Below are 15,730 nucleotides of genomic sequence, written 5' to 3' on the forward strand. Positions count from 1 at the left end.
ACGATATCCCCGGTAAAGTTCCCTCGTTTATATATAAACAACCCAATAGGTCTGTATTTAAAAAAATAAGTAACATCCAGATATGAGCAAGATCTAATTGATATTATTTCTATTATTATCACATGATTGATTATGGTTCATTGCGCAACCTCACTTTTGAAATCAACTACTCATTGACCCTTAGAAGCGTGTTAAAAGGACCGGTGGATAATTATCATGAGACTCAATTGTAATGAGTATCACGCTCGGCTTGCTGAATGCCAAAGCGGCGGACCTTTTATATCCCGATCGCACGCAGCATTCGCTGATTGAAAAAAAGGCACGCTTCATGCGGCTTCCCTTGGTGTGTGAACTCAGTATTCAGATCAGCTACTGCTGCTGTTTGGTAACAATGGTAAACAGTGTATTGGTTTGCTACGTTAAATTGCTATTGTTTGTAAGCTCTCTAGTTGATTTTGTACAGCCATACTTAAGAGGACCAGTGACAATATCATACATTGCAAATGCAATATTAGACCGATGTTGCTGTTGAAGTTAGGCTGCTTTTTAGAACAAAATGGTGATATTAATTAGCTATTTAGGCATAAACAAGTATGAACAAATTTCTGGCCTTCGTCTGGAATTTTTGTTTTACTGTATTTTGTGTGTAAACAATTTATACCGAGGTATTATTGAAATGTTGTTGGCCTATCAGTATTTTTTTGAAGTTGTTTGGTGCTTAATAAACGTCCCTGCTGTGTACACAACTTTTAAAGCCTGTGCCACCATTGGGGTTTTTACAGTCAGGCGTGAACTAATTTTCGTTGCTTCAATTAGGATACTATTTGTGACTAATACATGAATAAACGATCGAAAGCATTTCTGGGAACTGTGTGTTATGATAATAATAAAAAATGCTATTTTGGTAAATAAAATTAGAACCAACATGTTTTGACACGTACGTTGCTGGGCAAATTAAATGGGATGTACCTTATAAAAAGGTTGCGAAACATTGGCTTATTTTGTAAATGCATATTATAAATTACATTGGGTACCATTTTAAGCAGCAATGCGTTTTGCACTCAGTTCGTGGTGAAAACGAAGTTGTGCAAATTGATTGCCGGAAATGCTGCAGTCGCATCTGTAGTGCCGACAATAAGCTGACATTATATTGGTGCCATAGCTTTGTGCTATGAAATTCTCTTTTGCAGCGTTTTCCAATAAAAAGTATTCCCAAAACGGCGCTTTATTATATGTCGTATTTACTACAGCAAAACTCTCAGCAAGTTATACATATCTTTAAGTAGGACTGTACTAAATATGTTAAACCGAGTTGTTTTATGCCGATGCACCATACCGGTAACAATACAGATTGAACTTAAGTTCAGCTGTATTTATTTTTTCTAAACGCTTTCAATGATGCTTATAGGTTTGCAAATATAGGCCTTTTAATCGGTGATGGGATTCAATTTTTTTGTCAGCCGGTTCTAGCACAAAATTCACATTTTATCAGCCAGTTCTGTTCTAAAAGTCCTATTTTTCGGAAAATAATAAAAGCAGTTGCAAAAACAGAATGCAACTCCGGTTACAGCGTTTGGTCAAACCAGATGAACCCATCACAGCTAACAGTTACAAAGCATCACACTGGATAAGTGCGAGTATTTCATATTTTGAAAGAAAAAATACGTGAGCTACTGAGATCTTAAAAATCGGTGTATCAGATCAGATAAAAAAATCCATTGACAGTAACCCGTAATGCTAACCGGTTCTGATTTCATAAATTTTGTTGGACGGTTTTGCAGAACCGATACGAACCGGGTAAATCCAACCACTGCTTTTAATGCGTATGAATAGGCGTTTAAACACATTCGTTTTTATAACTTATTGCTATTTATATTTATATCACGGTTTATTATTTTTAACAACATATTTTGTTTGATCTCTCTTCGCAACTAAAACATCTATGCGTAAGAAAAGCGTTATTAGATATTTCATTATATCAACTAAATGTGTTTTCTGATTTTAATCGTTAGCGTTTTTAAGGATGCCCAAATCTTCCCGCCATGTACATATTGTTTTTTTAATAGGAAATTGCACTAGTTAATGTTCCTTTCATTAACAGTTATCTCGATTTTTTTCTAACGTAGCATAGCGACCCTGTGTATACAAAATAGACCGCAATAATGAGGGAAGCAAAAGCAGATGGCAAGAAAGCGAGTCGAAGCAAGGACGGCGAGTTGTACCCCTGTGGCCTGTCACAGACACAAACCTCGTCGTTCTGGCGCCTGGTCTTCTCCTATAAGATCCTGCTGATGATTGGAAGTTCCCTGATGCTTGCAATGTTGGGATCAGCGGCAAGAGGAGACATCCTGCTCTTCGTGGTGATGCTGTGGAAGAATTGGGAGCAGTTTCACTTCATGCGCTTCCCTGTTTCAATCACTACGGAGCAGAACAATCTCGCAAAGAGCATTCCCGTTCCCACTTTGGTGGCGGCGTCGAACGCGAGCGTCGAGCCTTCTGCCCTTGACAGTTGGCTGGAGAGTCACTATCTCAAAGACGTTTCGTACTTCATGCTTTCTGCCATCGTCACTTCCTATGCGGTGTTTTTCGTGATTGGAGGATACTTGCAGTGGTAAGTTATTCACCAGGCAGGATACGCAGAACAAACCTCGTTCCGTATTACAGCGAATTTTGTTGGTCCTTGTAAATATTGCGTTGTAAAATATAACAATAACACATTGTCTTGTATATATGAGTATAGTATCTACACACATGTCAATTATGTTTTTGACAACAACAGAAAGGTTTTAATTCATTTTCCGTACTTTGACTTCTTTTAAAGTTCCTTGTAAGGGTCTTATAAGCCCCTGAGGTTAGAATCATGCTCTTGCTTCTTCCGGCAGTCATTTACGGCTCGGATATGTTTTTAAGGCATTTTTTATGAAGTATCGCAGTCGAAATCATAGAGAACAACCCTATGGTAAAAATTAGAGATCGACCGATACCCATTTATCGGACCGATACCGATACCGATTTTTTTATATACCTGGGAAATGTTTAAAACTTGAATTAATTGAAAATAAAATCCTAATAATGTTTTAGTTTATATACCTTTCTTAATTATTAAACAATTATTTTGCATATTAACTTGGGGTGATGCTAAAACTAAAATTTTTTTGATAAAAAAATGGGTAAGTTGTTTATTGTACAGGAAAAATTGTATCATATTTTTGTACTAAAATATCGGCAAAAGTATCGGTCTACATTTACCGATACCGTTATATCGGTAGAAGCCAAATATCGGCCGATATTATCGGTAAACCGATATATCGGTCTATCTCTAGTAAAAATAAAAAAAAAGAAATATGTGACTATGAAAATAATTTTACTCTGGTTCAAAATATACCAGCACACGTCGGATAGTTAAGCGGATAGCACCGTGAAAGCGATCGATTAATTTGACTCTTGACCCAGTTACCCAGTCCCCTTTTAGCAGTGTTTAATTATGCGTGCTCGAAGTCCAATTTATTCGAGTGTTTGCGCAGCAAAATATTTATATGCCTATAAAATGTTGTTGATAGCGCACGTGACAAGCACTTTAACACTGATCCGACTCGTTGACTATAGACGAATTTTTTGACTAAAAATACCCAAAAAAATGTATTTTAGTTATTTTTGTGCACTAAATAATGCTGGATAGTCAAAGATATGTTTTTTGAAGTAATGCGATCCTATTATGCTTAGAACTTTAATAAATATTGATTGGTTATAATTCCTTATTAATAATTCAGTTAATTTACCGTGTTATTTTTGGAAAAAATTCGATGAGTTAAGTTTTTGTTTAATTTAATTCGTGCCCTAAATTTAATCGACGATATATTGGCTTAGTTTCTAGTTATTAGAGGTTTATTGGCAGTACATAACAAATTATGTTTGTATTGCCTTGCAAACTTGGCTGCTTTTTAGTAAAAACATTTTTTTTAGGACGTACTATGTTAAACGACGAGACCACCCTGAAGAATGGAAATGCCAACCAGACCGTTTCCTTACCTACGAGGTATATAACATTTATGTTTATTTTTTTAGTCAACCTTTGCCCTTTTCTTATTTAAAAGTACCTAATCTCGTAATGGGATTACAAAGGTAAAATGTAATCATGCTTCAGAGGAAACCTTTTATTTCTGTTCTGGTTTTGATTGGGACACCTAAAAATTGAGCTCGGAAATGATTTCACAACCTTTTAACTAACCAAACTTTAACACCTAATCCACTAATAAGCCCCACCTTAACTCTCAGCCACACACGACATAGTGCCGGCTTTCAACCCACGTCACCCAATTGTCTCATGCCCAACGTTGACCGTTTTAGATTTTCTTTAGACAATTTAGGACTTATGAATATGGTTTAATGACGTTTTCCTACGGGTTTTAGTTTTATTAACAGTTTTGCATGTTCGGTTTTGTTATGTTGTTCATTAAGATAATATAGCATCGTAAATATTTTGTTCTAACCACTGACATTCGATAAAAGCTCTATTGGCGTGTTATAAAGTTTGCACTTCATGACTATTTTGAATTATGTGGTGCTAACAAAATTTGAACAAAAAATTCCCAGTCGATTATACAAAGAACATTAAAACCATTACCCAGAGATCCATCAGTTCATTAAACTTTTGCCACCCACGGTACAAAACTAAACTAGGCCGTTTCTAAAGGGACCGCAACAACTTAGAGCAGCTTGATATAGAAAATCATATCACCACGACGAAATTTCGTGTCGCCTATTTCAAGCCGAATATCGATTTAGTGATTACGACGACGTTCGCTTTGCAGAATGAACAGCACGAAATCTTGCTTGGTCTCGTCAGCCTTTTCTTCAACGCCAGCTTCTCGGGCATTTTCACCGCGTACATTTACAACGCTGGTCCCTACCTGAAGGTATACTACGACCTGGGCGAGCGCGGCTGGCTCTACTTTGCCGGATCCACGGTCGTCTATTTCATGCTGCAGGACGCCTTCTCCTACTACTACCACAGGTGAAGGCAATTCATAAAAATATACCTGACTTGTTTGTTTAGACCAGGTGTAGCCAACTTATGTTTAATTGCCATCGACTGAAATAATTTTAGATACCCTCGATCGACTGGTTCGGTAAAAAGTCACAAGAACACTTATTAACATTTTGAGCGGTAATTGCATTCCAAGCCAGCAATGGAGGTTAATTTGTTAAGTCAAAGAACGTTTTATTAGGCTTGTCCACATTCGACGTGATCGACCAGGTGGAATGCGGCGATCGCCGTGTTGGCTACCCCTGGTTTTGACACAATTACCCTTACGTAAAGACGAATGTGTGTGGTTGACGTTTACTTACCTGTTTATAATGTATTGTTAAACATATTTTGGAAAGTATATCAATTTAACCAGGCCGCTTTTTCGTCGTTATACTAAAATTATACCCCGCTGCATTTGATTAGGACAATGAAATTTGATTATAGAATTCAAATGGTTTTGTGTTTAAAGATATAATTGTGTGCCAGTATTAACGAATCCCTAGACATTTTCGAATATTTTCCCCAGATTTTTAAATTTTTGAAAGTTTTCGTGCAACACCTAACGTTACTCCCGAAGGTGCGTCAGGATAATTTGCCTTTTGTCTTTCGGCGAGGTGCAGACCCACTGACATTTCGAGCCAGTTTTGCAGATAGAATATAAAAAAGTCTCCCGACATCTTATCACAAATAGCCTAATGGTTTAAACCCAGAAATAAACGTTGCACAATTGTCTTTTTTTAGGATGCTTCACATCCCGGTTCTCTACCGGAACTTCCACAAGTGGCATCACCGCTACCATTCTCCAACCGCCTTCAGCGCAGTCGCTATGCACCCCGTCGAGTCCATCGTTTTCCAGGTATGACTGACGAAAATGAAATTATAAAAATTCGTTCTTTTGTTTTTGTTGCCATTTCGAGACTTGTTTTTCCTGGGTGTCACCTGATAAACGAAATTCAAAAGTATTGCACTTTACCAGTGTTGTAAACAAGTCATTTTTAAATGACTTCAGTCCCATTCAAGTCATTTGGAAAATAACAAGTCAAGTCCCAGTCCAAGTTATTATGAGGGCAAGTCAATTTTAAGTCATGTCATTGACATAAAAGTAAACTGTTAAATTCTTAAATTTGGTAAACTCGTTCGATTATACTGAAAAAATAACACAAACGCAATATACAGTAAGAAAGTGTTTAATGTGCAAAACCTGAGATAAATTTTAATAAAAAATACTTAATTTAATCCCAAATTATTTGACAAAAACAATTGAGTCCAAGTCAAGGCATTTGTCCAAAAGACTTAAATCAAGTCAAATTATTTTGGTCAAAGGACTTAAGTCAATTCAATGACTTAAGTCATTACAGCACTGCGTGTTACCATGTATTTTATGAAACATAGAATGGCGCTAAGTTTAATACAGGCGAAATAGTTTATTTTTTTATTGTAAACTAAGCATTGACCCAAGCCCGCCCCCTATGGAACATCCAGCCATCTGGAAGACGTTAACCGGTTAACATTATTGCTGTTTGCTATGAGCTTGCTCGAAATATGTCAAGACCTAATGTTGAGTTACGACAGAGCACCCATGAGAAGTCAAACATGTGCCGTGGCAATATTGATACTGTCACCGGAGTTTGTGCTGACTCGGTAAACAAATACCTTCAAGTTTTATGTATCTTACTTTAACACAAGCATGTAAACCTTGTTAGTTTTCAACGAAGCAAGAAAACGCTGAGTTGGTTGCTCATGAGACATCAAAGTAATTACACACTATCAAGTAATTTTAGAGTTGGGTAACACCATACTAAATAGCTAAAATTCAAGGTTTTGCACGCGTTTATCGACAGCTTTCAGCTAAATCAATTTATTTTTACTGGAACTCTCAATTACAATTTTTGCGAGACGATAACACGGTGGTTTTTCCCTAAACCTGCTATTTTCAAATAAGGACGATCACCCATGCCGATATAGAACTTCTTGGGTTTTTTCCGCTGCTTTCTTAGCGATTGATCTACATAAAGCTTTTAGTGGCCGTAACTTGATTCCGCCCATACAACAAGTCAATCCCGCGATCAATAGGAACCAGACCTGTGCTGGGATGACCTAACAGCGTTTGGGGGCGATTGTCTGGACGCAGAACGATTACCAAAATTAGAACCTGGGGATTCTGTTTCCATTCAATGTTGCAGCGAGCACAGATCGGCCGTCAACTGTGTTATTTGCTTTGTAGGAGGCCTTTTCCTGATTGCAAACTTAGCTACGGAGGTGGCGGAAGGGTTTTCCTGAAACTCAGCTATTAATCTCGTTTCTTGTTACATTGCCGCCCAAAGGTCAAACGGTACAGAACACATTGCTGTGCAAATATTGACGGAATTTGTTTCATGTGTTTCCGATCACGTTCGCCGTTTTGCCGGGCGCTATTTCAAAAACAGGCAAAAAACTTGCCGGTTGTGTTTATTTTTCTTGAAAACCATGTGGGAAACTATGCTGGTCTTTTCAAACTTGACATTTAAATCTATTCATTTCTCGCTTTGGGTCCGCGGTGCTTTCAAATACATTCGCAATAACTACACCCAATTTATATATTCAAATTAACAGTATACAGGTCATAGCTGATGTATGTTTTATATGAAATGTTGTAGAATGTTGTACAGTGGCAATATCCCTACTTTCTACCAAAAATTAACATCTTCTGCGTGCATTAACTCAGTGCACTTTTAACCTTTTTTGCTTTAGTGCACCCTTAAAGATGTTGTGGTGAACTCATGCACCCTATTTATTTTAAAGGTAAACCTTTAGGTGAAAAACCATATGGAATTCATCTTGATTAGATATTAACAAGTCAAGATCTTATTTAAAGATTTTTTTATTGTAAACTCGGGAAATTATTTGTGGGTTTATGGTTCCAAAGCATATGTTTCGAAAACTGTGCACCCTTTGGTGCTGGTGTACCTTGTGCATATTTTGGTGCACCGTGTACCCCAGTTGAGGAGCAGTGCATTAACTAAAAAAAAAAAGCGTTTTCTTGTTGCCATAAAAAAACAAATGTCGCTCTACCCAAACGTCTCGTTTACTGTTTTTACCAGTCACCATATACATTTCTTTAATAGGCCAAGTATGGCTTTAAATCAGGGGTTCTTAAACTTTTTTACCGTGGAGCCCTAACATGTTTTGGGGTCTCGCGTGGACCACTGTAGACAATTTTTTTTTTAAATGACGTTATAAATTTACGTCACAATACAAATAGACTTCATAAATCTGCTGGTGAAAGTGACATGCAGTCTTAATACAGTCAGTGCAAATAAAAAACCTTTTTTTTAATTAAACTTTCTTTGATTAATTGATTTCTTAAACCTACACTAATATTTCAATTAGGCGTTCATGGATCCCTAAAACTAGTCCACGGTCCCCCAAGGGGTCCATTGACCCCAGTTTAAGAACCTCTGCTTTAAATTCACAAACAAAAGCAGAGCCTGACTAATTGCGACTTTATATTTTTTCAGATGTTTCTTATCTTGCCGATCTTTATCATTCCTGTTCACGTAATGACGGTGATAGGCTGTTCCTATTATCTCTACTACTTCGGCCTTATCGACCACTCCGGTAAGCAAAGCAAAGTATTTTTCACTTTACGACAGTGTTTCCTAACCTTTTTCGCGGCGATCCAATTATAAGTATAACAGTTGGGCTTTGGCGACTGAATTATGTTCACTGAATGTTTTCAAGCTTGAAGTGAACAAAGAAGAAATAAGAAAGCATTAATAAGTAAATTTTATTAACTGCGGGGCGCGTCTTGGTATTGCTTCCGCAAATTTCCGAAATTTTTCAGAAAGGTCCAAGGCAAAGTTAAATTAACATTTAGGCAATCACTGGCGAAAACTCAATATTGCAAGGCCTTTGGACTGTTTAATATTCGTTTTCTAAAGCATACTCCCTTCCCAATAGAATCTATGTAGCAACTGTTTGAGTAACTAAAATAATTTAGTTAAAAACATTTGCGGTTTATGTTACCGTAAGTTTTTTTATGCTTGCGTGGTATTGTGTTTATCATGACTAAATGTTTTGAATATATACTATATGAATAAATTGAATAGTTGTAACTATACTGTACTTATAATAATGAATGAGTTGTAGGTGAAACCGAGGTCAATCATTTCGGGTTTGTAGTATAGGAAGTATTTTTTATTGTTTGCGGATAAAAGTCCCTCCTATTAGAAATTGAATTAAATGCGCCAAACACTTATAGTTGCCCGACCAACCAAAACGGCATCGGTTGTCACGTTTGTATTGGCGCTTTGTATAATACAACTCTCCATAGGCGACGCCAATCAGTGCAAACCAACTAGACATATACGTCGCACTTTCCATACCACACGGTTTCTTACGGTGAATAGAGCATTTTCGATTTATACTTGTGATTCGATCGTACAACAACTCGTGAAGAAGATATTAAGAGAAAGTCCTTTTAACACGTCAACCTTTACCTCTTTTAATCATAACACACACGCGAAAATAGAGAATTGGTTAATCAGAACGTGTATTTTTAATTATTAATGTTTTTGGAGCACAAATCGTACATTGCACTAAAAGTTTTGCTAAAACGTAAATAAATCGTTGTTAGCTATTAAGTTTCCACCCGAATTCACTGAAAACTATACGAAGCGAGCGAAAAAAAGGATATTTTAACTACCGTTTGTCCCAAAGATCGGATGTTTTGGGTTGTTGCAACAGGGTTACGCACATCGCATATGACTCCGTTTAGCCACCATATTAAGGGCGAATGAATATTGCACAAACATAAACACACGTGCTTCCGGGTGTCTTGCTAAAAATGGCAGAATCATATTGTCCTTGTTTTGGTTTTTTATTGCAATTATTTACTGGGCGTGACACAGTGAATTAAGACGGCGAATTCCTGTAAGAGCTGGTTCACACTAGACGCGTCTAGCGTTAAAAAACGTTTTCAAAAAAACGATTTTGTTTGCGGAAAAGTTGAATTATTTCAACTTTTGACGCTTTCCGTTTAGAAGCAGGAAATTTACGCTGGCAACGCGTTATGTGTGTGGACGACGCTAGCGTTGGACTCGAGACGCTAACGCTAGACGTTAACGCGTCTAGTGTGAACCAGCCTTAACATTAATTAAAGTACAACCAGCCCTATGAATCGGCTGTTGTCGTGAGTATCGCGTAAAAGGAGTTTGCCAACCAGTAAAAGACCAAGAGCCGCATTGGTTACTCAGTTAACCGCAAAGAGCCACACCTTACACATAGACGAAATATATATTACCCTGTTTCTTCCTCCCTACCTTTACCTATAGTTGGATTTATTAAAAATGCTCTACAGTAACAATATTCTGTTGACTATACATTTGGCGATTTTGATTCACACTACAGGACTTCTTGAATAATATCCATCAGGCTGTGTAAGTTTTTAAAGTATGTTAACTTGATTGGACAGAATTGAAACTAAAATAAAACCTGAACGTAAGAGCCGCATGAAACTAATTAAAAAGCCGCATGTGACTCGCGAGCTCTGGTCTTTTGTTTTAATACTTATAGTACAGCGGTTCTCAACCAGTGGGCCATGGCTCGCTGGTTGGCCATGGAAACTTTTTCGGTGGGCCACAGACGAATTTAAAACAGCTAGTTTTATTGAAGAATTAATTTTCATTTGTGTCACTATACTTAATTTTACAGGAATAGTGGCTTGGGGAGAAATCGAGAAGGAATGTAAACTTATTGTTCAGAAGCAAACCTCACTAATGTACGGTTGAATAAAAATCTGTTTTGATATATGCTCCGCTATTTTTTTTTTAAGCCTTTTTTATAGTTTGTTCTTTCATAAAAAAATATTGGGCCACAGAATTTTTGTGTGCAACGAAAACGGGCCACGAAAGTAAGGTTAAGAAAAAAACACGCTTTTAAATATCAAAAGTAAATGGCGAAACACGTTAAAAGCCTTTCCTCTTTATATATCCCGTTGTTCGCTAAATGTGTGCGTAGCCTTAGGAAGTTTTCAGGCAATTGGTAACTTGATATGCAGTGCGTCAGTTGCGTATGTCTATACTGTACACAGCTAGTGTATTACTGAATATAGCTTCCAACGCAAGATTAACGACCATTTGAAAAAGTAAAGTTTGCCTGCTTTTGTGTTGTTGCGTCGATGTGTCAATGGGTTGCAACATTACCCATTTTTAATACCATTACCCCAAATAGGGTAAAAGGCGGTTTTATTAGCAGATGACGCTTTTGTAAATGTTCCAAAATTTTACTTTTAAATCTCAACATGACAATAGCAAAAAAATAAGGAAATCAACCCCAATAGCATCTGCCGTACTGTGTGCAAATTCACCTTTAAGGACTCACATTTTGTTTGCCAATGCTTTTAAAATATGTAATGTGCAATACTTACACTCGAGTCTGTTATAAGGGGGGCTTTTCTGTAAGACAGAGTCTCGTATTCCTCTACTTACAATAGCCATAAGGGTGCCTTATTCAACTTAACTACTTGGTCAGCAAAAGATCTAACAGGTACTACTTTATATCTATGTAAACAAGATTTGGTAATGACGCACAAAAAAGTATACCAAATACTGTTAGCTTCCAACGTGGCCAGTTATACAGTTTAAAGTTAAAATGTAAAACAAAAAGCATAACCTAAATTAATTGTCTCCAATTAAAATTTAAAAGGAACCTTCTATAGAGCAGTTTATTGTTAATGTGTTCTATATGATGTCCGCTTTTTTAATCAGAAAATGACAAACGCATTAGCCCAAAGATGGTACACAAGAGCTACTGAACGTTTCGCCTCGAATGATTAGCCAGTCGAAAAGTATTTAGGGTTTTATTAAAAGGGTAAAACGATATGAATATAAGTCAACGATAATGTAAAATTTGTACTAATGGAACTGGCAGTGTGCTGACTTTTTTTTAATCGGATAAAAGAAAAACGTTTGATGAAACCAGACCATTAGATCATTGGAACATCACAATAGTGCTGATAACGTAGTCCGCACCCCATTGTAAAAATCCTATGGCCTCGTTCGTCATTCTTACATGCGCGCTAATTATGTCGACGGAGTTTCCGTTCAAATTACTCTGGCGTATATTCCCACAGGCAGCAGGTGCAAGCCTATAGCAGTCGACGCGAATAGTTGAAACAGTAAAATCAAACCAGCACTGCTCTACAGTAATAAAACCAGCGTCGCTGTACGTTCACAGGCATCGACATGGACTCGATCTGGCCGTGGCAGCCGCCCGTGCTCTTCCACGACGACCACCACAAATACTTCCACTGCAACTTTGGCTTCAACACGCTTATCTTCGACAAGTTGCACGGCACGCTTAGAGTCAAGGACCGCGTTTACGGCGAAAAGGTGTTTGGCGGTAAGGGGCGCGTGCGCACCGCCAAAGATGAGTAAAACAAACACGCCCCCTTCCCACCCTCCATTCCATCAAGCTGCGCAATTTTTTCTTCAATTGTTCAGAGTAATTTAAAGCGTAAAAATTCACGCGCTCGATTGGGTGCGGTAGAAAAACCGTAATCGATCTGTGTCTTTTAGTAAAGCTTTCAGGATGTTTAACCCCTTTTCGGGGTTAGACCTTTTTCCGCCTTTCTGTGCGCTTGGTCAAAGTGATTATTTTTCGGCTTTTCCTTTTAAGCGAGCGATGATCCGCGACAGTTCGTGTCCACTTGAGGCTCTCTTTTGGGCTGGTGAAAAGAAGGGCCGCGAATTTGTGTCGCGCGGAGTTCGAAGCTCTTGCTGTTTGAATTGTCGAATCGAACCTTTTTGGGTGCGTTCTGAAACTCAAATCATTCCAAATTTATCCCAAGTTGCGCCAACGCGAGAATTATTTGAATTGTAGGCCTATTCGCCGTCGTATAATACATTTGAATTGCCCTTTGTATAATTTAAGTATAAAGTCGCACTCCGAACCAATATATACTTTTTCTACAAACCACCTTTGCCGAAATACGTAAACTTAAAACACAAACCTCTTATACATTTTGTCATAGCCTCAAGATAACAAGGTGTAGCAACTTGAAAACGACCATAACCCGTAAAATAACCAATAATTTGAACGATTTAAGTACAATTTTTTAGTTCCAAATTCTTAAAAAAAATTAGTTTGGTCGTTTAATCTTACAAAATAGAAAAACTACCATACCCATTCAACACAAAAAAAAATATAAAAACTGTTTTCCTAAACCCGATGGTGGAATATTGGTAATCCGAAAACTAAATGAAACTTACTGCTTTCAGCTTTTATGTTTTACTCTTCAACAGATTTGTTATTTGTTTTTCACCGTTGTCTTACCTTTGTGTGGATTGGTTTTACTGAACAGTGGCTTCCGTGTATGATGGCTGAAAGACCGTTTGTCGGTATGACTTTGGTCATTGAAGTACGCTGCAATTTCGCCTGATCTTAGACGTTACCTGTATGATACACAAATGTTGCACCTGTTTTTGCGCTTTTTTCAATTGTAGTAGCGAAATAAGTTTCTTCTTGACCAAGGTTAGTTCTGTTATCTTTACTAAATTAAAAGTGATTAGAAAAACATTCAAAAGTCGCCTAAGCTTTTTGGAAAAATTCCGACCCGATTGTTGGTAGCCATATAATCTTGAATTATTTTTACAACAGGTATTTGCCAGCTTGACATTCGATTCCTAATGATCAAAATAAATTAAAAATAGCAAATAACCTCAAGTTTTTTTTTTCTTGGAATAGTTATAACTATACGACGCATAACATGTCCTGGTAATACTAAATTAATGTTTCTTTAATTCTATGAAATATGTTGAATGTGGAAAGTGTACATTTTATCGAATCTAACATAGTCATATATAGAAGTCCTATTATGCAATCCAAGTGTTATATGTGTTTATCGCTGTGCGGCAACCACCTCATTTATGTACATATATTAGGTTCACTATTTACGCTCTTGGCCTACGTGACCGAAAGCTCGTATGTTTTCGTGATTAGGCTGTTTTACGGGAGTCGTTCGTATGTTTTTCCTCCACTTTTTCTAGTATTGCGTCATGCAAGCAAGTGTGGATATTGTTAGGAAATATTCACTGATGCCGATACATAGAAACTGTGTTTAATTGAAACTTAAACTGTGTTTAATTTTTTAATTGAAAAAAAATCGCAAAATCATTTACGTTGTACCGAACGTTGGGAAGTCCCAAGAATTTACGTTTAAAATTCTTTAGGACTAGTGACTGACGTTAGGTAATGTAAATCTTTAATTGTACCAAGTTTTTGTTTTATAAACTTGTCTGAATCTGTGTGGCACATGTGTTATTTTCATTAAAAAAAACTATTGACTTCACTAATTTCTATACATAAAACTGTGTCGCTCAAAACATTAATTTTGTTGTTCAATTTATTTTGCCAAAAAAATAAAGTTCACTCACAGTTTAACCAACAGTTTTTTGTTTTGCAAACGTGTTTACTGTCTGTGTAACAGCAACTCAGTTTAGCTTCGAGGCCATGTGGCTCGGAAGTAGACTTTTTAGCCGGATTTACTTACTAATAATCATATAGTTTGCTCATTAGTATAATTCTTTGCAGTCGAGGCCGTATACTCATAAGTTTTAATACCTATTTGGTGCTATGGGTCCTTTTCTTTGAAAAAAAATCTGGCCCTTTATTGTTAAGCTTTAAATGCCATTTCCTATGGCACTTTTTACCAGAAGCTACACAGCACAAAAGCCATCACAAAGAAATACAAAGGCCAAAATAAACATATTTACGACGAAAATTAAAAAAAAAAAATTATACCACGATACTAAGAATTGTCTATACATTATAAATTTAATAAAAAATTATAAAAATATAAAGAAATATTAATATTCATAATTAATATTTGCAATAAAATAAGGAAAAAAAGCTTGATCCATTATTTTAACTAACAAATTCGGGTTGCGCAAGAAAATACCTTTCCAGTGACATAAAACTTGCTATAAGTTTAAGGGGGGAAAGTATTTAATAGCGCCGATAACCGATATTAATATTCATAACCGATCGCGGCCATCTTGATACTGCTCCAGACTGCTCGATTCTAATCTTTATCGCGGCGATTTTTAAACGGCTCCAGTCTAGTCAATTCGACTCGGAATCGAACAAGATTTTTACACGCTGCTTCTGTCTACTCTATCTTCTTAAGGAAAGGAATTTTGAAGAAAAAATTAAAGTTTAAAAAATTCATATTTACAACTACACAGACGAAATATCGTGATTTTTCATCCTGGTAACATCCGGCCAAAACGATTCGATATTGCCAACTGCCCCAATAATGACCTATATTAAGAGGAGGACTGTGGTCACACCTTTCTAATGATACCCCATTTGTTATAATTTTGGCTTGGATAAGTGGTTCAGTCGGCGATAGACGATAATCGATATTAATATTCATAACCGATCGCGGCAAATTTTCAAATGGCTCTAGATTGCTCAATTCAATTTGAATTTGAACGAGATTTTCACACGCTACTTTTGTCTACTCTATCTTCTTAAGGAAAGAAATTTTGAAGAAAAAAATTAAAGTTTAAAAAATTCATATTTACAACTACACAGACGAAATATCGTGATTTTTCATCCTGGTAACATCCGGCCAAAACGATTCGATATTGCCAACTGCCCCAATAATGACCTATATTAAGAGGAGGACAGTGGTCACACCTTTCTAATGACACCCCATTT

The 15,730-nt window shown here is 36.8% G+C and overlaps 1 protein-coding gene across 1 annotated transcript; it reads left to right on the plus strand.

Annotated features, from left to right (window-relative positions):
- Window positions 1–2,130: 2,130 nt before the first annotated feature.
- LOC146133252 (uncharacterized) lies at window positions 2,131–14,418 on the plus strand. Its single transcript, XM_083396794.1, has 6 exons — window positions 2,131–2,611; window positions 3,964–4,036; window positions 4,812–5,014; window positions 5,771–5,885; window positions 8,527–8,626; window positions 12,245–14,418. Exons 1-6 carry the CDS (start codon window positions 2,163–2,165, stop codon window positions 12,442–12,444), a joined length of 1,140 nt encoding a protein of 379 aa, XP_083252920.1. The 5' UTR covers window positions 2,131–2,162; the 3' UTR covers window positions 12,445–14,418.
- Window positions 14,419–15,730: the final 1,312 nt, after the last annotated feature.

Source organism: Ascidiella aspersa, chromosome 9 (genome assembly GCF_963924565.1).
Source record: "Ascidiella aspersa chromosome 9, kaAscAspe10.2, whole genome shotgun sequence".
In the NCBI taxonomy this organism is placed as follows: domain Eukaryota; kingdom Metazoa; phylum Chordata; class Ascidiacea; order Phlebobranchia; family Ascidiidae; genus Ascidiella; species Ascidiella aspersa.